The 24188-nt window shown below is 35.6% G+C and overlaps 1 protein-coding gene across 7 annotated transcripts in view; it reads left to right on the forward strand.

The window, feature by feature from the left end:
* The window catches only part of LOC147759293 (uncharacterized), a 30760-nt gene that overhangs the window by 776 nt on the left and 5796 nt on the right, over positions 1 to 24188 (forward strand). For 2 of the 7 annotated variants that reach the window (XM_086998361.1, XM_086998363.1), the window contains exons 2-8: positions 677 to 841; positions 1061 to 1154; positions 1655 to 1765; positions 7600 to 7929; positions 10085 to 10141; positions 10431 to 10478; positions 11340 to 11473. In XM_086998361.1, the coding sequence (XP_086854487.1) occupies positions 677 to 841; positions 1061 to 1154; positions 1655 to 1765; positions 7600 to 7929; positions 10085 to 10141; positions 10431 to 10478; positions 11340 to 11473 (939 nt within the window). Of the gene's footprint in view, positions 1 to 676; positions 842 to 1060; positions 1155 to 1654; positions 1766 to 7599; positions 7930 to 10084; positions 10142 to 10430; positions 11158 to 11339; positions 11474 to 24188 lie in introns of those variants that run through there. The other 5 variants (XM_086998362.1, XM_086998364.1, XR_015331587.1 and 2 more) reach the window with 4 other exon arrangements.

Raw genomic sequence — 24188 nt, forward strand, 5'->3', positions numbered from 1 at the left:
CAAGAGCAAAGACCTCTGCCAAGGCAGCGATTTTTGATTATTATTGATTATTGATTGATTTTTGAGCCAGATCACCACCAAAAACTAATGAATCCTAGTTAACCCATTTCTGACCTACCCTGAAAATTTCATCAAAATCAGTCCATAACCTTTTTAGTTATGATAATGACAAACAAACAGACAAACAGGGGTGAAAACATAACCTCCTGAGTCCTCGGCGGAGGTAATAAGTTCCAATGTCCATATCATTACATCCCATACTTAAGAAAGTTGAAAACCTCTGGCTCACTATATCTGTCTAGTACTAAAAATGATTTCAGCTGTGCTTTCAGCTGACTATGCTGTGCTGTAAAAGCTGGGCACTCAGTCACAAAATGAAACTTGTCCTCTATTTCCTGGAGATTGCATAGGTAGCATAGTCTCTGCTCTAGCGGTGTTTTGGGTCTGGTATATCTTCCATGCTCTACCCACAGTGTATGTGCACTAACCTAGAATTTGCAAAAAACTGATCTTTATTTTTTATTTAAGATCATAGTGTAATTTCTATATTTAAAGATGTTCTTGAACCCTACATATGTTCTGATTTTTAAAATATTTTACAATTGTTATAATACTAAATAAATCTTCACCATCACTTTGAACTGATTTTGCTGTGTTTTGATGGTTTTAATTTCAGGTTCACACTGCGAAAGGAGTTCTATCAGATGACACAGACCCTATGGTAACTGTAATGAAGTTGGATAAAGTGCCGCAGGAGACATACGCAGATATAGGGGGACTGGACCAGCAAATACAAGAAATAAAGGTTATAGATGATGGCTTTATGGAAAACTTGGTTGTGGTACAAACCCAATTTTTTGTTGGAATTTTGTTTACACCTATCTGTTTAGGCAACGCTCTTTTGCTAATTTTGGGTTGTGAACCTCAAAAATTTGAAATTTGTGAAAAAAAAAAAACGATTTTATTCGAATATTATACTTGAAAGAATAAGATTCAGACATTTAATTACTGTGCAAATTACAACTTGCAGAAAAATTAGAAAAAGCATGTTGTTTTACAGGAAGTGGAAGAGTTACCACTGGCTTATCCAGAATTTGAAAAAAGGTGCATTAAGCCTCCAAAAAGGGTCATTCTTCATGGAAAACCTGGAACAGGTAATGGTTTTATAACTTATGTCTGTTATGTAATTAGGCTGTGTTCAGATTTAAAGTTATCGTACCAGCAGGATCAATCTATCTCAGCAGGGATTTTCTCTTGGGTGCAGTCACTCTAATCAGTTTATTAATTGTCTGGCACCTTCCCTGGGAGAGCAACATGAACATAATCATGGACCAAAAAGTTTTCCCAACTTTACCCAAGTACTTTTGAAAATACTTGGGTAAAGTAGGCAAAACTTAAAAGTTACGAGACAGATTGTTTCTTTAACTGTACTTGCACATCACATTTCAAGCTACAGTTTTTATCACACTTTTATGATTCTGTGAGGGTTTTTTGTGTCAGAATTTATTTTATCAGAATTGAATCAATTAACCTGCATCATAGGTGATTTTGGTTGATTTTTCCCCACTGATGTCATTGTCATTCAAGACATTAGTATTGTTTCTTCTAATAAACTTAGACATATTTGGCCGTGACAATGTATTTCTGTTTTTAGATTTGGGAAAGATGATTACAGATACTGGTCCCCTAATATTGATGATTGTATTGCTACTACATTTTATTCCAAATTTAATGCTGCTTGTGGAGGCAGGAACATTAGAAAAAGGTAAGTTTGCACTGACGTTGGATGACATTTAATATGAAGACGATCATAACAGTAAAATTGATTCAAGTTCTAACTCTTCAGGAGCATGGTATGTCATGAATGAACACAATAGACTGTCAGTTAATGAATCTAAGAACCATAACATGATACAAATTTAGAATATAGATATATATGTATAACTGATAGAAATAATGTTGACTGGTATTCACGTCAAAGTTTTTGATCTGTTTTAAGATTATTCACAGACTTCTGTTAAAGATTCTATTGCTGCAATGCAACGGTCCATGCAAGGTCGTGTCTCCCCCCCCCCACCCCAATTCATTGTCAAGGCAACATACTGCCTGTCAATCTGCTGTCATATACCAGTGTGATATTGATGTAAGGAAGAAATTAGTAATAACAAATATGAGAATTTAAATAAAAAAAGGAGAACTTTTTTATGTACAGACACAGATGTGTCTGTACATATAGCCATCATCTTCGTCTGTCGTCGTCGCCATCGTCGTCGCCGTGCACTTTTACCGATAACATGATAAGTGGAAAACCGTTTTCTCTTTTGTCTGGAAACTTACAGAACTGATGAATATTTGTAATACGCAGGTCAAGTTTGAAAATTAGCATGATCAGGCCATTTTTAAGGGATGTAATGCCGTTTTTATTTCACTTTTTTCAGCATATATGCAACCCTGATAACACAATATAAGAAAAACAGATAACCCAATTGTCATTATACTCACAGGACTGGTCAGTCTTACTAAAACGCAGGTTGAGTTCGAAAATCAGCATAATCGGGCCATTGTTATGTACAGACACAGATGTGTCTGTACATATTGCCATCACCTGCGTCTGTCGTCGCCGTCGCTGTGCACTTTCAGCGTTAACACCATAAGTGGAAGACAGTTTTACTTTTTGGCTTTATATTTACAGAGCTGATGAATATTCATAAAACGCAGGTCAAGTTCGAAAATCAGCATGATCGGGCCATTATTGTAGAATTTATGCTGTTTTTTCACTTTTCAGCATATATGCAACACTGTTAACACATTTCAAGGAAAACCGATAGGCCTGTTGTCATGAAACTCACAGGAATAATCAATCTTACTAAAATGCAGGTCAAGTTCGAAAATCGGCATGATCGGGCCACCATTTAAGTAGTTATGCTGTTTTTTCACTTTTCAGCATATATGCAACACTGTTAACACATTTCAAGGAAAACCGATAGACCTGTTGTCATGAAACTCACAGGAGTAATCAATCTTACTAAAACGCAGGTCAAGTTCGAAAATCAGCATAATCGGGCCATTATTTTATAAGTTATGCTGTTTTTTCACATTTCTTCAGATTCAATTCTTAGGCATGTTAACAGTCTCATTATTTAATTAATAAGATACGTAAAAGTGTTTGTTTGACATTTCCTGCATCTTTACAACATTGTTAGTTGATTATGTAAAAATGATGGTAAACTTGTTATCGTGTATTGTGTAATAAAGTGTCAAAAATGGAAATAAACTCATATCATTGCAGTTTGTAAGATTCAATCATTCATTATGTTCAGAAACTCAGAATGGAGGAAATTGGACATTAAACACTGTTCTATTGATATTTTTCACATCTCATCAACTTTCTTAGTTGATTATATAAAAATGGCAGTAAACTGTTAATTTTGTTTTATGTTAAAAAAGTGTTAAAAATGGAAATAAACGCATTTCATAACAGCACTGTCTTGTTTCACATTTCCTCAGATTCAATTCTTAGGCATGTTAACAGTCTCATTATTTAACTAATAAGATACGTAAAAGTCTTTGTTTAACATTTCCTGCATCTTTACAACATTGTTAGTTGATTATGTAAAAATGATGGTAAGCTTGTTATCATGTATTGTATAATAGAGTTTCAAAAATGGAAATAAACTCTTATCATTGCAGTTTGTCAGATTCATTCATTCATTCACTATGTTCAGAAACTCAGAATGGAGGAAATTGGACATTAAACACTGTTCTATTGATATTTTTCCCATCTCATCAATTTTCTTAGTTGATCATATAAAAATGGCAGTTAAGTGTTAATTTTGTTATATGTTATATATGATGACCATCATGGGAAAACCATATTACTTATGATTGTCAAACTTTTAAAAAAGAAACACAGGACTAAAATGCAGCTCGAGTTGGAAAAGCAGTCTAATTGACTTCTTTTTCTGGAAGTTTTACATTTTCAAAGTGTGAACTTGAACTCCCATGGGCCTGAAGCCTTATGCTTGTTACACATTTTACTTACATTGGTATTACCTGTTGAGCATAATTAAAATTTGACGTTGAATTTGCAGTTAAGCATAATGTATTTTTGCACCAGAATTGACAGTAGCCTATTTTGTGAATTGTTATTTTCTGCTTATTGTCTGTACATTTGACAGCTTTGCTGCCTTGTTATACTGATTTTATTTATTTCATATATTTTCATAAAAACAAACAGGTGATAACCCATAAAGAAGTTAAATTGTTAACATTAATATAAGTAACGTATTATGAAATTAAAAATATTCTTTAATTTTTCATTGAACTTTATTCAAATATTATAAATTTTGAATATTTTAATAAAATTTATTGAATTCAACAGTACCCCCTCCCCACTTCCCGCTCAGGGTATTTTTTTTTTTTTAGCTTTGGTTAAACTTCATGCAAATCTGTTATCAAAGTGCAATTAGTATAATAATAATAATCTTTATTGAATATTACAACCCGAAGGTTGAAGTTTTACATTATATATATATACTTTATTTATTTATTTAAATGAAATGTATGTATGTGAGAGAAGCCTGGTCATTTTTGCCCAATTACACACTATAGGCGTTCTCACCTCCCTAGGGAGGATACAATAGTAGACCCTGTACCCCAAATCCTAGGAGAAGCCCTGATTGGAACTATGTTAAATCAGACAAGTATGAAAACCCGATTTTTAATCTGAAAATAAATTCACTTTAAGGTGCATTTTCGGGGCTCATTTGATTGAATGTTTTGGTAATGAATACATTAAATGTATGACTACACATATTAATTTACAAAGTTCAAAGGTATGAATAGAAAAAATTATTGGTTTTGTTAGACAGGTTGGATTGAAAATCGGACAGGTCAAATTTATGAACACCTGTCCGAAGGAAGTTAGTGTCTAGCCCTGTTAGGCTTATATTTCATGGTTTCTTATTAGGTTTAAATGTATAGCTGTGCTTCTTGTACTTGGGCAAACATTTACATTTCCTTCTCTTATTTTTATGTACAGACACAGATGTGTCTGTACATATTGCCATCACCTGCGTCTGTCGTCGCCGTCGCCGATCATGTCGCCGTCGCTGTCGCCGTCGCCGTGCACTTTCAGCGTTAACACCATAAGTGGAAGACAGTTTTACTTTTTGGCTTTATATTTACGGAGCTGACTAATATTCATAAAACACAGGTCAAGTTCGAAAATCAGCATGATCGGGCCATTATTGTAGAATTTATGCTGTTTTTTCACTTTTTAGCATATATGCAACACTGTTAACACATTTCAAGGAAAACCGATAGGCCTGTTGTCATGAAACTCACAGGAGTAATCAGTCTTACTAAAACGCAGATCAAGTTCGAAAATCGGCATGATCGGTCCACTATTTTAGTAGTTATGCTGTTTTTTCACTTTTCAGCATATATGCAACACTGTTAACACATTTCAAGGAAAACCGATAGACCTGTTGTCATGAAACTCACAGGAGTAATCAATCTTACTAAAACGCAGGTCAAGTTCGAAAATCGGCATGATCGGGCCACCATTTCACTAGTTTTGCTGTTTTTTACACTTTTCAGCATATATGCAACACTGTAAACACAATATAAGAAAAACAGATGTGCCAATTGTCATGAAAGTCACAGGAGTGGTCAATTTTACTAAAATGCAGGTTGAGTTCGTAAATCAGCATATCGTGCCATTATTTTAGAAGGTATGCTGTTTTTTTCACATTTCCTCAGATTCAATTTTTAAGCATGTTAACAGTCTCATTATTAAACTAATAAGATACGTGAAAGTGTTTGTTTGACATTTCCTGCATCTTTACAACATTGTTAGTTGATTTTTTTCAAAATGATGGTAAACATGTTATCGTGTATTGTGTAATAAAGTTTCAAAAATGGAAATAAACTCATATCATTGCAATTTGTCAGATTCAATCATTCACTATGTTCAGAATCTCAGAATGGAAGAAATTGGACATTTAACACTGCTCTATTGATACTTTTCTCATCTCATCAATTTTCTTAGTTGATCATATAAAAATGGCAGTAAACTGTTAATTTTGTTTTATGTTAAAAATTGTTAAAAATGGGGAAAAAAAACATTTCAGAACAATGCTGTCTTGTTTACATTTTGGCATTTTCAAGTTGTGACTTTGAAGTTCCATGGGCCTGAAGACCTTTGCTAGTCACATTTTCTGAATATCCATGATACTAATATTTTATTATTAAAAATTGATGGTCATTATGCTGTTAAACATTATGTAATATTGCATCAAAATTTGAAAAAAAAACTATTTTGGGCACTGCTCCCATGATTACCTTTTAAGAAAAACCATGTCACTTACTGTTCTCAAACTTACAGGAAAGAAACATGGGACTAAAATACAGCTTCAGTAGGCAATGCAATCTGCCAGATAAACAGTTTTTTTGTGAAAATTTAATTTTTCACATATTGGCATTTTCAAGGTGTGATTTTGAAGTTCCACAGGCTTGAAGACCCAGGCTAGTCACATTTTCTGAAAGTCCATGATACAAATATTTTGTTATTAAAAATTGATTGTCATTATGCTGTTAACCATTATGTAATATTGCATCAGAATAGAAGAAAACACAATTTTGGGTGCTGCTGCCATGATGACCATTATGGGAAAACCATGTTACTTATGATTGCCAAACTTTCAAAAAAGAAATACAGGACTAAAATACAGCCTGAGTTGGAAAAGCAGTCTAATTGTCTTCTTTTTCTGGAAGTTTTACATTTTCAAAGTGTGAACTTGAACTCCCATGGGCCTGAAGTCTTATGCTTGTTTCACATTTTACTTACATTGGTATTACCTGTTGAGCATAATTAAAATTTGATGTTGAATTTGCAGTTTAACATAATGTACTTTTGCATCAGAATTGACAGTAGCCTATTTTGTTATTTCCTGCTTTTTGTCTGTACAGTTGACAGCTTTGCTGCCTTGTTACATTTATATGAGCGCATTCTCAACGAATTAAGCCAGGCTTTACAAAGCCGGTGACCTAAAAATGGCGGACGTACATGAAAGAAAAACCGCCTAGTCTCTCCGCCTCTCACACGCCTCCCCACACGTCGTCCCTGCGGGGTACAGTAATTAAATCTCGGCTCCGAACATTAATATTTCCGTGAATATCTCTGGTGATATTATCTCCGTAGATAGTCGATTCATTGCTGCTCTACGGGCCAAATTATTCCTTTTTCGTCTCTGTTTTCAAAGATAATAGAACAGAAGAGCTTTTTTCCTTCGATCGCCTTCAGCCGCCATGATTTCTTCACCACGAGTTTAACTGATGAGCATGCGCACTTAATATTTCTCAGGTAGCTTCCGCATGGCGAACGGAGACGCGATTTAATTACTGTACCCCGCAGGGACGACGTGTGGGGAGGCGGAGATACTATTAAAAGATTAGGCGGTTTTTCTTTCATGTACGTCCGCCATTTTTAGGTCACCGGCTTTGTAAAGCCTGGCTTAATTCGTTGAGAATGCGCTCTATGACTCCTCGTAGAAATATAGTTCTAATTCAGCAGATATGGTTGACAATTTGTTGTAGCTGATGTCCCGTATAAAACGACAGAGAGTGGAGAGGACATCACCTTTGACTTTATGCTGGAAGGGGAGCCACGCTCCCTGATTGAATTGTCTTGCCAGAAAGATTCTAAGGCTTTACTGCAGCACTTTTGGAAACGTGGCACACATTGGCATATGAAAAATAACACAGATTTAAAAGAAAGAATGGACCTTGTGATGCAGGACAATGGCAACGTGACATTTAGAATTATTAACACAAAGCCAGAAGACAGCGGGAAATATTGTTGCTATGAGTGGCTTGAAGACGGTTCCCATAGGATTCATTGTAATCAAATATACATTGATGGTACATGTAAGTATAGTATTTCATACAAACTGTAATATTACATTTTGATGCATACACATTTATTTCTACCTATCTACACAATCCATAGCATAAATAAAGGACAAACTCAGGTATGATATTGGGAATTTGGGTGGTAATGGCCAAATTTATTGAAAGGTATCTCTTGTAAAAGAAGTAATGTATGTTATTATATTAAATAATGTTGAGTTATAATAGTTACGCATGGGTGAAAGTTTTATGCCTGATTTCAGGATTTTTGTTCTTCATTTTGATAATTAAGGTAAGAATATTGCAAAAAATGCCAAAAAAAATAAATAAATAATAATAATAAATAAATAAATAAAATGATAAACATAAAAAAAATTTTTTTAAATTTGCTAGCTACATTTTCTAGATTTCCAGTTTCTTCAACTTTCACCCATGTAGTTACATGTCTAGGCATAAAAAATTCAGATAAATAACTCATATCTAAACAAGAAGTGCATGTTTCAATTTGTGGGGTTGCATATAGGTTCCCTTGCTTTCCTTGTAATGGTTTTCCTTGTTTATGTTCCTCACATGATCAGTGAGGTAGACTTCATGCTGCTCTCTTATTGTACCACGTTAGCGCTGGCGGTACACATGGTTTCGGTCCTGTCCGGATCGTTCCGGGCGTCTTGGGTGTTCGTCTATTTTGGATCAGGGGGTTGACAAACACCCAATGGTCATTCATCGTGGAAAATTTCATGCTTTTATCATCTTTTGCACAATTCTGGATAAAATTTGGACTTAGCCGCCTGACTACTTTTCACCATGAACTAAACTTCGCATATTTTGCTTCCCTTTTATCTCCAAAACTGGCAGAGATAGGTCCATAGTTACTATTGAACCTGAATGGGAAGTCATATACTGGCAATCTAAATGTGACCTTGAAATTGACCTTTGACCTACTTTTCACCATGAACTGAACTTTGCAAATTTTGCTTCCCTTTTATCTCCCAAACTGGCAGAGATAGGTCCATAGTTACTATCAAACTTGAATGGGAAGTCATATACTGGCAATCTAAATGTGACCTTGAAATTGACCTTTGACCTACTTTTTACCATGAACTGAACTTTGCAAATTTTGCTTCCCTTTTATCTCCAAAACTGGCAGAGATAGGTCCATAGTTACTATTGAACTTGAATGGGAAGTCATATACTGGCAATCTAAATGTGACCTTGAAATTGACCTTTGACTTACTTTTCACCATGAACTGAACTTTGCAAATTTTGCTTCCCTTTCATATCCAAAACTGGCAGAGATAGGTCCATAGTTACTATTGAACTAGAATAGGAAGTCATACACTGGCAATCTAAATGTGACCTTGAAATTGACCTTTGACCTACTTTTCACCATTAACTCAACTTTGCAAATTTTGCTTCCCTTTTATCTCCAAAACTGGCAGAGATAGGTCCATAGTTATTATTGAAGTTGAATAGGAAGCCATACACTGGCAATCTTAATGTGACCTTAAAATTGACCTTTGACCTACTTTTCACCATGAACTGAACTTTGCAAATTTTGCTTCCCTTTTATCTCCCAAACTGGCAGAGATAGGTCCATAGTTACTCTTGAACTTTAATGGGAAGTCATATACTGGCAATCTTACTGAGAAATTGACCTTTCACCTACCTTTTGATGAACTTTTGATATATTTTTTTGCATATTTTGAAAATTCTTGTTGATTGCACTTTTACAACTTGTCAAGCAAAAGACTGGTGGCTGTGTCCCTTATTTTTTGTATGTGGGGGTCTATACGAATGCGCTTGCTCCAGCTGGTGGTACAATATTCGGAGGCGGTATCGCCTCTCTGATCCTCTAGTTCATGTATAAAATCTTCTTTACTTATGCTACATATTTATATTTACTGATGTTTTAGGCAGTGTTTGCCTCAGGCTCTTAGGAAAATTAGTTGCTGGAAAAGGTCCAGCCATCTTGAAAAGTAGCTGGCCTGAATGTCTGCCGGGTGGGAATACTTCTCAGCCCATTCTGAAAGTTGTCAGCCCGAAGCAGAAAGTTCAGCGTAATTTTGAACACTGGTTTTAGTGATAGTGATCACTTACCGCGGAATAAAATATTAATGATTTAGTGCCCAGCAATTTAAGGACCTTATTATAAAGGTGTGCTATATATTTTCAGTGAAGTCCAATAATTCCAGCCCGGACAACACCACGGTTCCTGCCACTGTGGACACTGGTAAGTACTGACCCAGCACTACATTAACATTATATCTCTACTTTATCGAATCAAAACACTAACAAAATAGTTAATGGCATTGTTGAGAATCCTGCATTTTTCTTGAAGTTTTTTCTCTGTAATTTTTTTCATTTTTCACACTCGGCATTATCTTTATGTGGAACTTTGAAATCCCTTAGGCCTGAAGCTCTACTAAGCTATTTACATTTTCTGAATATCGGTGTTACTTCTTGTACATAATGTAAAATTACTGGCAAATATGCTGTTCAACATTTTCTTCTACTTTCAGTGAAGTCCAATAACTCCAGCCTGGACAACACCACAGTACCTACTACTGGTAGGTTCTGACTTAGCACTACATTTACGTTATATCTCTACTTTATTGAATCAAAACACTTACAAAATAGTTAATGACATCGTTGAGAATCCTGCATTTTTCTTGAAGTTACAACGTTGTTTATAATTTTTTCATTGTTCACACTCAGCATTATCTAAATGTGAAACTTTGAAATCCCATAGGCCAGAAGCTCTACTAAGCTATTTACATTTTCTGAATATCATTGTTACTTCTAGTACATAATGTAACATTACTGGCAATTGTGCTGTTCAACATAGTGTTATACTGCATTTAAATTGAGGAGAAAAATTATTGTGTTATATCATCATTTTCTGTTGTATGTCTGTGCATTGACAGCTTTGCTACTTTGTTTAATTAGTACTTTTAATGTATTACAAATTGCTGTCAGTCAGTATTACAAGATTATTTCTTAACTGCTCTTGTTTGTAATTAATGTAATACTATGGCACTATTCCCATAGATTTTAGATCGATCTATCCCCGCGGGGAGTCTCACTAGATTACTTTCAGATAATCCGACTTAAATGTCCGTCCCGCCTACTACAAGCTGTAAGGGGATAATTAACTTTCGTGTCCGCCCGGCTGACAGCTATTTAGCGTGAACCCCCACGGAGTTAGGTCGATCTAAAGTAGGTCGATCTAATCTATGGAAATGGGGTGTATGTGTTTGTTTGTTTGATACCATACCATAGTATTGTTTTCATTAGACAAAATACTAGTAGTAGTATAGCCGTTTCCTTGAAAGAAAAGTTAGGTGGATTGTTGAACTTGTTTTATGTTGCATTGGGTTTCAGGTTGTTATAGTTGTCTATTTAAGGTGTTTCTTTGACTGATTTTTCAGATTCACCTTTGGGACCAAAAGAAAATTTGATATGGATTGTTCCAGTTTGCATTGGCATCGTGTTGGTTGTAGATGTAGTTGCGGTTGTGGTTGTCTGTTGCAGGAGGAGGAAGAGGGGAAGCTCTACAGAAAAGGTAAAGATATTTGTAAATTGTATTTATATAAATTTTTAAAAAAATCATAAATTTATTGTTCTAGAGCTTAATTAAGGTTCTAGACCTTTACTGATTACTTATTTGAGTGTTTTTCTTCAGCATAAACATTCAAAAGGAGTTCCAAAACAACTACTTAGAATAATTGGCAATTGAAAGGATGTACTTTTTATGTACAGACACAGATATGTCTGTAGATATAGCTGTCACCTGCATCTGCCTTTGCCAGTGACCATGCACTTTCTCCTATAACACTATATGGTAATTTGCCAAACAGTTTGACCAAGATAAATTAATTTAAAGAAACGTCATTTTGATCAAATTCAGTAAAATATAACAATAAAAACCTTTGAAATTGTCGGATTGTTTGAGACATCTGCAAAAACATCCACATTACCAGAAATTTTGCCTTTAAGGTGAGGCTCTACACCTAAAAATTGGGATTTTTGGACCTAGCTGAGACACCTCAAAATGTTTACCAAATGTCTGGGTATGATGAAAAAAATTAAAATTAACTATTTTAAAAGCTCATTATAATATGCAAATTAGGTTAATTATGCAAATTAGGCTAATTATGCGTATTTTTTGGGAAAAATTAAAATCATTATATCTCAAAAACCATAACACCTTTTTTAATTCTGTTTTTTTATTTTTGCAGAAAACAACTTAAAATAAATTTTGTCAGAAGGAATTCTCAAATTATACATTAATTGTAAAATTTATTGAATTTTTTTAATTTTTTAAAGTTTTTTGTAGCGGTCACTGCTACAAAATTACCTATAGAATTGACCTTTTACTTTCAAATAAAAATTCCTTCTGACAAAATGAAGAAAGAAGCACAACACACATATTTTTCAAGTTTTATTCAGATATAACAAGATATAAGCTCATAAATTTTACGATTCAGACCAAAAACGCAATTTCGAGATTTTTTACATTTTAAAGTTTTATTTACATAATAAATGCACAGTTACAATATTTTAAAGTCTTCATCCATGTTTTTTTATATTTTTGATACCACTGAATAAAGAGGAAATCATTTGCAAAGCCCAAGGCATATATTTGTGATGTTTATGAAAAAAAAAAAGTCTAAAAACTGTATTTGGATCAGGATTTGTCATGGTTCCACACCTGAGGATGTTTATTTATAGTAATTATATTTTATTTTATCAATTTATTTTCAAACTTTTACATTTTGTTCATAGAACTTTATTATTCATTTAAAATGTCCCTGCTGCATATGTTGGTCCTTCTTGGGCCTCCTGCTCAGCTAAACTTCTTTTCTTCTACTTGCTTTTGGCTTTCTTCTCCTGGCAAGCCCGGTGGTCCGCTTGCAGGTCACTTTTTTTCATCCGCAGCTCATCTGCCCTAGCCAGAGAGGCCATGCAGATTTCTGTTGGTTCTATAGCCATGTTTAACATGACTTGAGCTAGGTGCATGTTACCTCTGTTTAAGGTAGATCGGTCGTTACATGTTCCAACGTTCGAATTTTTAAAAAATTTTTTTTGTTTGAAGAGACACCCAAGTACATTAAAAATTTGCAAAGAAAATTGAGGGTCACCGACCAAATAAGAGAACTAGCCCCAAATATGATACACCCTGCATATCGCACTAGTCCCCATTCAAATCAATGGGAAAATGGATGTTTTCTCACTAAAGCATTATTTTTTATGACTTTCTGACGTTCGAATTTTAAAAAAAAAATTTTTTATGTAAAGAGACCTCCAAGTTCATTTAAATTTTACCAAAAAAATTGGGGGTCACCGACCAAATAAGAGAACTACGCCAAGTTGAAGTGCGCTACACCCTGCGTGACGCACTAGTCCCCATTCAAATCAATGGGGAAATGGGTGTTTTTCACCAAAACGTTATTTTTTATGATTTTTCTAACATTTGAATTAAAAAAAAAAACTTTTTGTGTAAAGAGGCATCCAAGTAGATTTTAATTTTGCCAAAAAAGTTGGGGGTTACCGACCAAATAAGAGAACTACGCCAAGTTGAAGTGCGTTACACCCTGCGTGACGCACTAGTCGGAAGTCCCCATTCAAATCAATGGGAAAATGGGTGTTTTTCAATAAGTCGTTATTTTTTATGATTTTTTTTTTTTTTTTTTTTTGTGTGTGTGAAGAGACATCTAAGTACATTTAAAACTTTCATTATGTTTAACAGTTAAAGTGAGTATACTCAGCTATTTTCAGATTTGTCAAACTGATGAGAAGGTGTAGATCTAAGCCATTAACTTTACAACAAAATTATTGAAGAGAATAATAAGGGAAATACTCATGCATATGAAAATAGTTTATTGCCGTTGTTATTTATTAATGAATATAACATGAACGTGACATCGTAAACACTGTGTTGTCAAGTAAAATGAAGCGTCTGATACAAAGTATCAAATGCGGCATTCACGTGCTTGCTTGCGGTGCGTTCAGTTCACTTTGTTTACACTGACAAGTCAAGGTCAGAAGTGCACAATTTTTCTGTATAATATAACGCAGTTTCAATTTTGATTAGTGAATTTTCTTCAAGCTGTAGACCCTATGGCCATTTTCTGAACATTTGTATAAGCTACGAAATATTTCTCAGTCCAATTTTCTCTAAGTCCAAATGAGTGGCGTTACGACGCACTTCCGGTTTTCGTCGATATCTAAACTGCAGCAGCACATTCAGGGCGTTCTACCTCAAAATGTGCGCAGCCGCTTTGATTGGAATTTACAACACTTATTCTTTACATGACATAACACCTACGTGCATAATTTGTGAGCTTTAGCTGTCATACATTTTCTAGTGCCAATTCAAATTGGAAAAGGAGCTATTCCGACGATTTCTTGAAGGGCAAGTCTATGAACGTGCTACAGTTGTCGTATGGAATCATAGTCGACAAACGTTGTCGAAAATCCGTATCGATCATACAGAGTTACAGACAAGTTGATAATGTGTGTTTATCTTATAGATTGTTTTATTTCCTTAAATTGATAAAACAGACTGAAGTGTCGTTAGAGACGATTGACGATGCGCTGAAATTGCGCAAATCGTCAAATTACGTAACGACCGATCTACCTTAACTTACCTACAGCTTGGGCAACTGCAGACTCCACTCTGTTTTTGCCAACAAACACGGTTTTGGGGCAATGAACCCAGATGAGATTATTTAGGGATTCATTAGCATTACTTGTTTTTCCATGGGCCATTTTTTTTAGCAAATTCTCATCAGTCATTCTTTTATAGATAGGCACAAGGGCTTGGGCTGATTTGTAAGACAAGTAGGTGGAGTTTTTCCCTTCATGTGGTGGGGGTTCCTCCCCTTTGGCTATTGCTCGGTTATAAAAACACCATGAGTCCTCACCCATGGGGCACCTGCTGTGATGTGGGCCATCATCAGTAGACATGGAGTGGAACAAAGTGGCCCATATGGCATTCTTCATGGCAGGGAAATCACTGAGATTACTTAAAATAGCACCCCTATAGTAATTTTGTAGTTTCTGGCATTTAACTATTGTGAGAGCTCCTGGTGCTCTGCCTCCTAGACGCGCTTCTTTAGACATTTCCCGCAGAGCAGTGCCCATTCTCTTAGGTGCATGATTCACACACTCCAGTTTTGATGTGGTCACGTCTCCATAGGGGTTGGCATGGCAAACTGCTGAATAGGCCACAGAATCTCCATCTGACAGCATTTCAGTATATCTCAAACCAAACTGCAAAGACCTGTTCCATATTCGAAGAGCTGCCTCTTTCTCCATGGCCTTAGAAGAGTCTCCAAAATTCTTCGAGCACTGGTCATCTTCTACATGCTCTTCCATCCATTCATCAAACTGCTGTTGGGTTATTACCTTTGTTTTCAATTTATTTTCACTAATGGCACATGCATGACAGTACTTTGAGAGCACTTCATAATCGATTACATATCCTGTGAGGACATCAATGCATGTTCCCACCCCATAATTAGATGTAAACCCCCTCTTATGCCAAGTGCCATCAAAACTTACCATTATATCCAGTGGGTTGTGAGGATCATGATCAGGATTAAGCTCAATGTAAGCAGATCTTACCATCTCCCTTGCTTCTTCCAACACTCTGCTGCCCTCAGCTATGTGTGACTGAGAAACTATTTTGTTTGTTTTTTGGTATGTTTTGAGATGCATATTAGATACCCCAAGACACTGAGAAAAATTTTCCAGGGCTGCATAACCTGCACCTAACTCATGTACAAAGAGTACCATAAGGTCATTGATCTCAAACCCAACATTATGACTTGTAGACCCTCCTATTCTGTTAGAAGAAAATACCTCCTTCTTGAATTGACAGGTGTGACATTTTATTTGCAAAGGATTACTGAACCCATAGCTCTGCCCACTTATGTTTACACTCAGGGTGTCAGTAGAGCACTGAGGACACAACAAATCAGGCAGAAGGTCATTAAGTTGAGCAATATCAATAATCGACCTGCAAATATTTGATTGAGAATTAGTATTGGCAGTATTGTTAACACAGGAGTCAAAATTACTACTACTAGTGCTACTACGACAGCGAGTTATCTTCCGTCGCGATGTTCCCTCAACTGTCCCCGTTTTACTTTCGTTTTGTGCATTACGTAACTCTCTAGCTGCAGCTAGTTGTTTATTCCGCCTCAGCGTAACTTTTTTAACCTTAGGCATTGTTAAAAAGCGTGAAATATTCACCTTTATTCACCTTTATTGTTCTCTAAGTGCCTCGCACAATAGAAATGACGCAATCGACCTCGAGGCGTTGCTAGGAACGGAACTGCCCGAAGCGGTCACGTGGCTACGCTAATCCAATCAGATTCGAAATTGACATGCATATTTTTCCGTCAGGCATCGGCAAGCCCGACTGAGCCAAAAGTTCACTGGAATTGACCACTTTTCGCGCGAATTCTATTTATAGCAGCCATATATGGGCATATGGGCTGGCACAACGAGTGATTGACGTCTCATGCCATACCAAATACAACACGATTCCTGCATCGATACCAGAGTTTGAGGAGCGTCAATTTGCGCTAATTACGAGATAACCTGATCATATTTTTGAATTTTTTTCAACCTTGTTCATAAAAATGAGCAAAAATAAGGCTCTTACGCTTTCAATTTGGTTGTTAGACTTGTTTATTCCGAAAATATGCACACTTAGGAAGATGAAAATGAAAGAATCTGAAAATTGATTTTTGACTCCCAGAGACCCTATTTTTAGGTGCCGTGTCTCACGTTAATTCGAAGTGCCTTGCAATATAATCTGCAATTTGCTAAATACATGTTTCAAGCACGTTTTAGCCTCCTTTTTAAATCTTATTTTGCTGTGAACAATATTTGCTAACATTACTTGAGATTAAAATAGATGACAGTTTCCATCTTTAATAAAAATGATAATTTCCATCTATTTATTTACCCCACCTACAATCATTTTCATGACGCTCTTCACTTTACATTACACTTGTGAAGAGGGACTTTTTTTTTCCCTAAGACAGGTGTGGTAAACAATGCCCGTTCACTTATATTTGAAACGGATAGCTTAAAGGGATAATCACTCTTCGTATGAGATGTATATTTCACAATAAAAACACTGTGAATAACTCATAGAAATATAATATATTCTGTTTTACCACAAAAATGGCAGTGATAGCTATTATTCTGATATCTGAGCTTGTCTTTAGACCAAGTGATCTCCATTGATAGCTATACTCTGTTAAAATCTCTTAACCCCATAGGATCCGGTTAATGCTGACCCATAAAGTTCTGCTGTGCACAATTAATTTTGTGAGCTAGCCTTGAAAAGCAGGGTCACCTCAGTAAATTGGCCATAATTTATTTGTTTGACTTTATTACCCATACAAAGTATACATTTTTAAAAATCCAATATTTCAAGCTAAATGAAAATAGAATTACATTTAAATTCAACATGCAGTATCAAGAGTTATGGCCAGTTAAAAACTACATTTTTATTTGGTAATGGGTGAAATAAAACAAAGTTGATTTATCTTATGCACATTAATTTTTTTGTTTCTCCCTACATTTGCCTGAAAATTCACAGAGATGATGTCAATTATAGTAACTTTCAATCCAGCAAATTTCAGCAAGTTACCTCAATTAATTTCCAAGTTATGCTCGATTTGCTATCAGGTATACTTGAGCCAGCTTTTCAGCTCAACTGAACATCCTGGCCGGAGCTGAATAGAAGTCAAATTTTAACACCATCTATGACAAAAACATCTATAAAACTTATATCATTAATAAAGGAATATCATCGCCACTGTCTGTATCACTGTCACTCGAAAACACCTGATCAGTATCGTAGTTTTCAATCATTTCAATAACAGTATCCTTTCGCAGGTCCCTACCTTAGCGAGGAGCCGCCATTTTGATTTTACTTTCTCCAACTAAGTCTTGAAAATCGCCGTTTTCTCGCTCATATATAGTTCTATTGCCTTTAAAAATGGTGGCAATGAGAGACAATAAACATACCCAGATGTTAAACTATATATCATTTCATGACTTATGATACAAAAGAGTACAGAAGGTGATCTTTCCAAGATACGCACATATGCAGTTCTGGGCTTTTGGGGTAAGCGATGATTGAACCACACATATGCTGTGACGGGCTCTATGGGGTAAAGAGATTTTAACAAAAAACCAAACTTTTTAGAAAAAAACCAGGGACTAACTTTGAATGTAAAAATGGATTCATTTACCCATGGATAAGTTTGGGTAAATTGTTTACTCCAGGAAAATTCATTTTTTGGCCGACAGGAAGAGTTATTATCCCTTTAAGTGAACTCAAACCAGTTATATGATTTGAAAATCATGTCATATCAAACATATTGATAAAAGGCAATCTATATGCAGCCCACCTGTTCTGATAGACATATCTTGTTAGAACTGTTCCGATTTTCTTATTTTTATACACTAGCTGTGCACAAGTCCTGGTGCATATTTAAAAGTTCACTGATACAACCCAAATGTAAAATAAGCATTTAATTGACATAATTTTCATAAAAGGGATGCATTTATAATTTGACGTTAGCAAACACAAAAATAAGAGACTGGTCTTATCTGGTCTGCTCCAGCATACCTAGCGCAGACCACATGCTAATGAAGAAGGTCCCATTGTGGGGGAGGGGGTCACAGGATTGGAGTTCTTCACGGATTACGCTAAATAATATCAACGTTTCATGCCTCTTTTAATGTCATGTAAGTTACTGTCATGTAAGTTTTCTTTAAAGGAGATGAGGAAGACCTTTTTTATTTTTGACAAATCAGTTTTCCATGTAGGTGAAAAACTCACACATGTTCGTCAGAATTAGACTGTGCATGGCATTTGGCCCCAAGAAGTCTGGGTGATCGAAACACTGATCTTTCTGTCGAATGATTGTGGTAAATGTAGGATCTTGTGGTATTTGACTTCAAGAATGTATCCCCATCTGCATACATATTTCAGTCGAACTTGAAAATAAATTGCTTATTGTACCACCAGCGTTAGCGCTGGCGGTACACATGGTTTCGGTCTCGTCCGGATCGTTCCGCCGGCTCCGCCAGACGGCTACCGTTACCGCTTCTCCTCCTAGACGGTAAGGCCCCCCATACCCATCTCATGGATTTAGGTCACCTATAATCTCAACTCGTTCCACGTAAAATTTGGGCTTTGTCGGTATTGGGGTCTGGGTGTGGCACTCATTGCAATGCACCCTTGTCTAAAAATGGCAAAATTAAATGCTAATTATCTATCCTACGGAAGGAGTTATGGGAAAAATTTCTATAGACGGCTTTCCAAAAGTCATATGTGTAGATTTCAAATATACCCTTGGATTTGACCTTTGACCTTTACTTCAAGGTCAAATGGGCCAAAATTTTCAAAAAAATGAAATTTTTTACGAAAAAAAATTTTTTTGCCCTGTTATTCAGACACCACACAGACTTAACCAATAATATTATTGGAAAGTGTTACCCTTCAGGTCATCTTTCATCTCCATGAATTTGGGGTCAATCGGTGCATTTTCACGGGAGTAGCGGCCATAAGATACCGAAACTGAAAACTGTCTCTAATTCGGGAACCGTTAATGCTAGAGACCCATTCTTTTTTGCATTTTGTAGAGCATATAAAGCCCAACACTGGAGGTGGTCTCGGTTTTTTTGTATTCCATACGGTTTTCGAGTTACGCTGTATCAAAAAGTACATATTGGTGGTAAAAGCAAAATGTGCAGTACGGTAATGGATAATAAATTTTGAACTCTGGAAAAATAAAACATTAGGCTTGGCAAAGCAGACAACTTGTGTTCAAAAATGACATTATTTCATCAAATTTGAACTTCTGAAACTTCAGAGCACCTCCTATTTCAAGAATTTTGACCAAAATGACATTTTCTTTATTTTAATTAATTTTTTCTGTACGAAATTTAAGGCACATTATGGTAACTCCAAAATTATAACATTTAGTCCCTTATATCTCCAAAACTGGCAGAGATAGGTCTATAGTTACTATTGAAGTTGAATAGGAAGTCATATACTGGCAATCTATATGTGACCTTAAAATTGACCTTTGACCTACTTTTCACCATGAACTGAACTTTGCATGTAAAGCCCAATATGGAGGTGGTCTCGGTTTTTTTGTATTCCATACGGTTCGAGTTACGCTGTATCAAAAAGTACATAATAATAATAATAATAATAATCTTTATTGGAGAATGGCAACCCGAAGGTTGAAGTTATACAATTACATATATATATATATGAATATTTAAGTCAAGGAAGCCTGGTCATTTTTGCACTGGTGCACTCCTTAGACGGTCTCACCTCCCTGGGGAGCATACAGCTCGGCTGCCATATTAGGCGCTCATAGCTAATATAACATTTCTGCACTGCCTGACCAGGCCCCTGCTTCAACCCCTTAGTGCTGAGTGCTAAGCGGGGAGACAGCAGGTACCATTTATGAAGGACTGGTATGTCCCCGGACGGGATTTGAACCCACATCCTCCCGCTCCGGAGGCGGACACTCTAACCACAAGGCCATCCGGTCGGTCATATTGGTGGTAAAAGCAAAATGTGCAGTACGGTAATGGATAATAAATTTTGAACTCTGGAAAAATAAAACATTAGGCTTGGCAAAGCAGACAACTTGTGTTCAAAAATGACATTATTTCATCAAACTTGAACTTCTGAAACTTCAGAGCACCTCCTATTTCAAGAATTTTGACCAAAATGACATTTTCTTTATTTTGATTAATTTTTTCTGTACGAAATTTAAGGCACATTATGGTAACTCCAAAATTATAACATTTAGTCCCTTATATCTCCAAATCTGGCAGAGATAGGTCTATAGTTACTATTGAAGTTGAATAGGAAGTCATATACTGGCAATCTATATGTGACCTTAAAATTGACCTTTGACCTACTTTTCACCATGAACTGAACTTTGCAAATTTTTCTTCCCTTTTATCTCCAAAACTGGCAGAGATAGGTCCATAGTTACTATTGAACTTGAATAGGAAGTCATATACTGGCAATCTATATGTGACCTTAAAATTGACCTTTGACCTACTTTTCACCATGAACTGAACTTTGCAAATTTTGCTTCCCTTTTATCTCCAAAACTGGCAGAGATAGGTCCATAGTTACTATTGAACTTGAATAGGAAGTCATATACTGGCAATCTATATGTGACCTTAAAATTGACCTTTGACCTACTTTTCACCATGAACTGAACTTTGCAAATTTTTCTTCCCTTTTATCTCCAAAACTGTCAGAGATAGGTCCATAGTTACTATTGAACTTGAATAGGAAGTCATATACTGGCAATCTAAATGTGACCTTAAAATTGACCTTTGACCTACTTTTCACCATGAACTGAACTTTGCAAATTTTGCTTCCGTTTTATCTCCAAAACTGGCAGAGATAGGTCCATAGTTACTATTGAACTTGAATAGGAAGTCATATACTGGCAATCTAAATGTGACCTTAAAATTGACCTTTGACCTACTTTTCACCATGAACTGAACTTTGCAAATTTTGCTTCCCTTTTATCTCCAAAACTGGCAGAGATAGGTCCATAGTTACTATTGAACTTGAATAGGAAGTCATATACTGGCAATATAAATGTGACCTTAAAATTGACCTTTGACCTACTTTTCACCATGAACTGAACTTTGCATGTAAAGCCCAATACTGGAGGTGGTCTCGGTTTTTTTGTATTCCATACGGTTTTCGAGTTACGCTGTATCAAAAAGTACATATTGGTGGTAAAAGCAAAATGTGCAGTACGGTAATGGATAATAAATTTTGAACTCTGGAAAAATAAAACATTAGGCTTGGCAAAGCAGACAACTTGTGTTCAAAAATGACATTATTTCATCAAACTTGAACTTCTGAAACTTCAGAGCACCTCCTATTTCAAGAATTTTGACCAAAATGACATTTTCTTTATTTTGATTAATTTTTTCTGTACGAAATTTAAGGCACATTATGGTAACTCCAAAATTATAACATTTAGTCCCTTATATCTCCAAAACTGGCAGAGATAGGTCTATAGTTACTATTGAAGTTGAATAGGAAGTCATATACTGGCAATCTATATGTGACCTTAAAATTGACCTTTGACCTACTTTTCACCATGAACTGAACTTTGCAAATTTTTCTTCCCTTTTATCTCCAAAATTGGCAGAGATAGGTCCATAGTTACTATTGAACTTGAATAGGAAGTCATATACTGGCAATCTATATGTGACCTTAAAATTGACCTTTGACCTACTTTTCACCATGAACTGAACTTTGCAAATTTTTCTTTCCTTTTATCTCCAAAACTGTCAGAGATAGGTCCATAGTTACTATTGAACTTGAATAGGAAGTCATATACTGGCAATCTAAATGTGACCTTAAAATTGACCTTTGACCTACTTTTCACCATGAACTGAACTTTGCAAATTTTGCTTTCCTTTTATCTCCAAAACTGGCTGAGATAGGTCCGTAGTTACTATTGAACTTGAATAGGAAGTCATATACTGGCAATCTAAATGTGACCATAAAATTGACCTTTGACCTACTTTTCACCATGAACTGAACTTTGCAAATTTTGCTTCCGTTTTATCTCCAAAACTGGCAGAGATAGGTCCATAGTTACTATTGAACTTGAATAGGAAGTCATATATTGGCAATCTAAATGTGACCTTAAAATTGACCTTTGACCTACTTTTCACCATGAACTGAACTTTGCAAATTTTGCTTCCCTTTTATCTCCAAAACTGGCAGAGATAGGTCCATAGTTACTATTGAACTTGAATAGGAAGTCATATACTGGCAATATAAATGTGACCTTAAAATTGACCTTTGACCTACTTTTCACCATGAACTGAACTTTGCATGTAAAGCCCAATACTGGAGGTGGTCTCGGTTTTTTTTGTATTCCATACGGTTTTCGAGTTACGCTGTATCAAAAAGTACATATTGGTGGTAAAAGCAAAATGTGCAGTACGGTAATGGATAATAAATTTTGAACTCTGGAAAAATAAAACATTAGGCTTGGCAAAGCAGACAACTTGTGTTCAAAAATGACATTATTTCATCAAACTTGAACTTCTGAAACTTCAGAGCACCTCCTATTTCAAGAATTTTGACCAAAATGACATTTTCTTTATTTTGATTAATTTTTTCTGTACGAAATTTAAGGCACATTATGGTAACTCCAAAATTATAACATTTAGTCCCTTATATCTCCAAAACTGGCAGAGATAGGTCTATAGTTACTATTGAAGTTGAATAGGAAGTCATATACTGGCAATATAAATGTGACCTTAAAATTGACCTTTGACCTACTTTTCACCATGAACTGAACTTTGCAAATTTTGCTTCCCTTTTGTCTCCAAAACTGGCAGAGATAGGTCCATAGTTACTATTGAACTTGAATAGGAAGTCATATACTGGCAATCTAAATGTGACCTTTAAATTGACCTTTGACCTACTTTTCACCATGAACTGAACATTGCAAATTTTGCTTCCCTTTTATCTCCAAAACTGGCAGAGATAGGTCCGTAGTTTCTATTGGACTTGAATAGGAAGTCATATACTGGCAATCTTACTGTGACCTTGAAATTGACCTTTGACCTACTTTTCACCATGAACTGAACTTTGCAAATTTTGGTTTCCTTTTATCTCCAAAACTGGCTGAGATAGGTCCGTAGTTACTATTGGACTTGAATAGGAAGTCATATACTGGCAATCTATATGTGACCTTAAAATTGACCTTTGACCTACTTTTCACCATGAACTGAACTTTGCAAATTTTGCTTTCCTTTTATCTCCAAAACTGGCTGAGATAGGTCCGTAGTTACTATTGAACTTGAATAGGAAGTCATATACTGGCAATTTACTGCGACCTTGAAATTGACCTTTGACCTACCTTACGATGAACTTAACTTTGATTGTACCATTTTAAGTTATATATATTTTTTGCGTATTTTGAAAATTCTTGTTGATTGCATTTTTATAGCTTGTCAAGCATAAGACTGGTGGCTGTGTCCCTTATTTTGTGTATGTGGGGGTCTATACGAATGCGCTTGCTCCAGCTGGTGGTACAATATTCGGAGGCGGTATCGCCTCTCTGATCCTCTAGTTTTTTCAAACTTTTAATTGCTAGCTAACATAATGAAGGTGTTATACAACATATCTGACCCACTGTCAGTATTTGGTTTAACCCTTTCTT

Source organism: Lingula anatina, unplaced genomic scaffold, assembly GCF_051362555.1.
Source record: "Lingula anatina isolate TDL-2025a unplaced genomic scaffold, LinAna3.0 unanchor82, whole genome shotgun sequence".
NCBI classification, from domain to species: Eukaryota; Metazoa; Brachiopoda; class Lingulata; order Lingulida; family Lingulidae; genus Lingula; species Lingula anatina.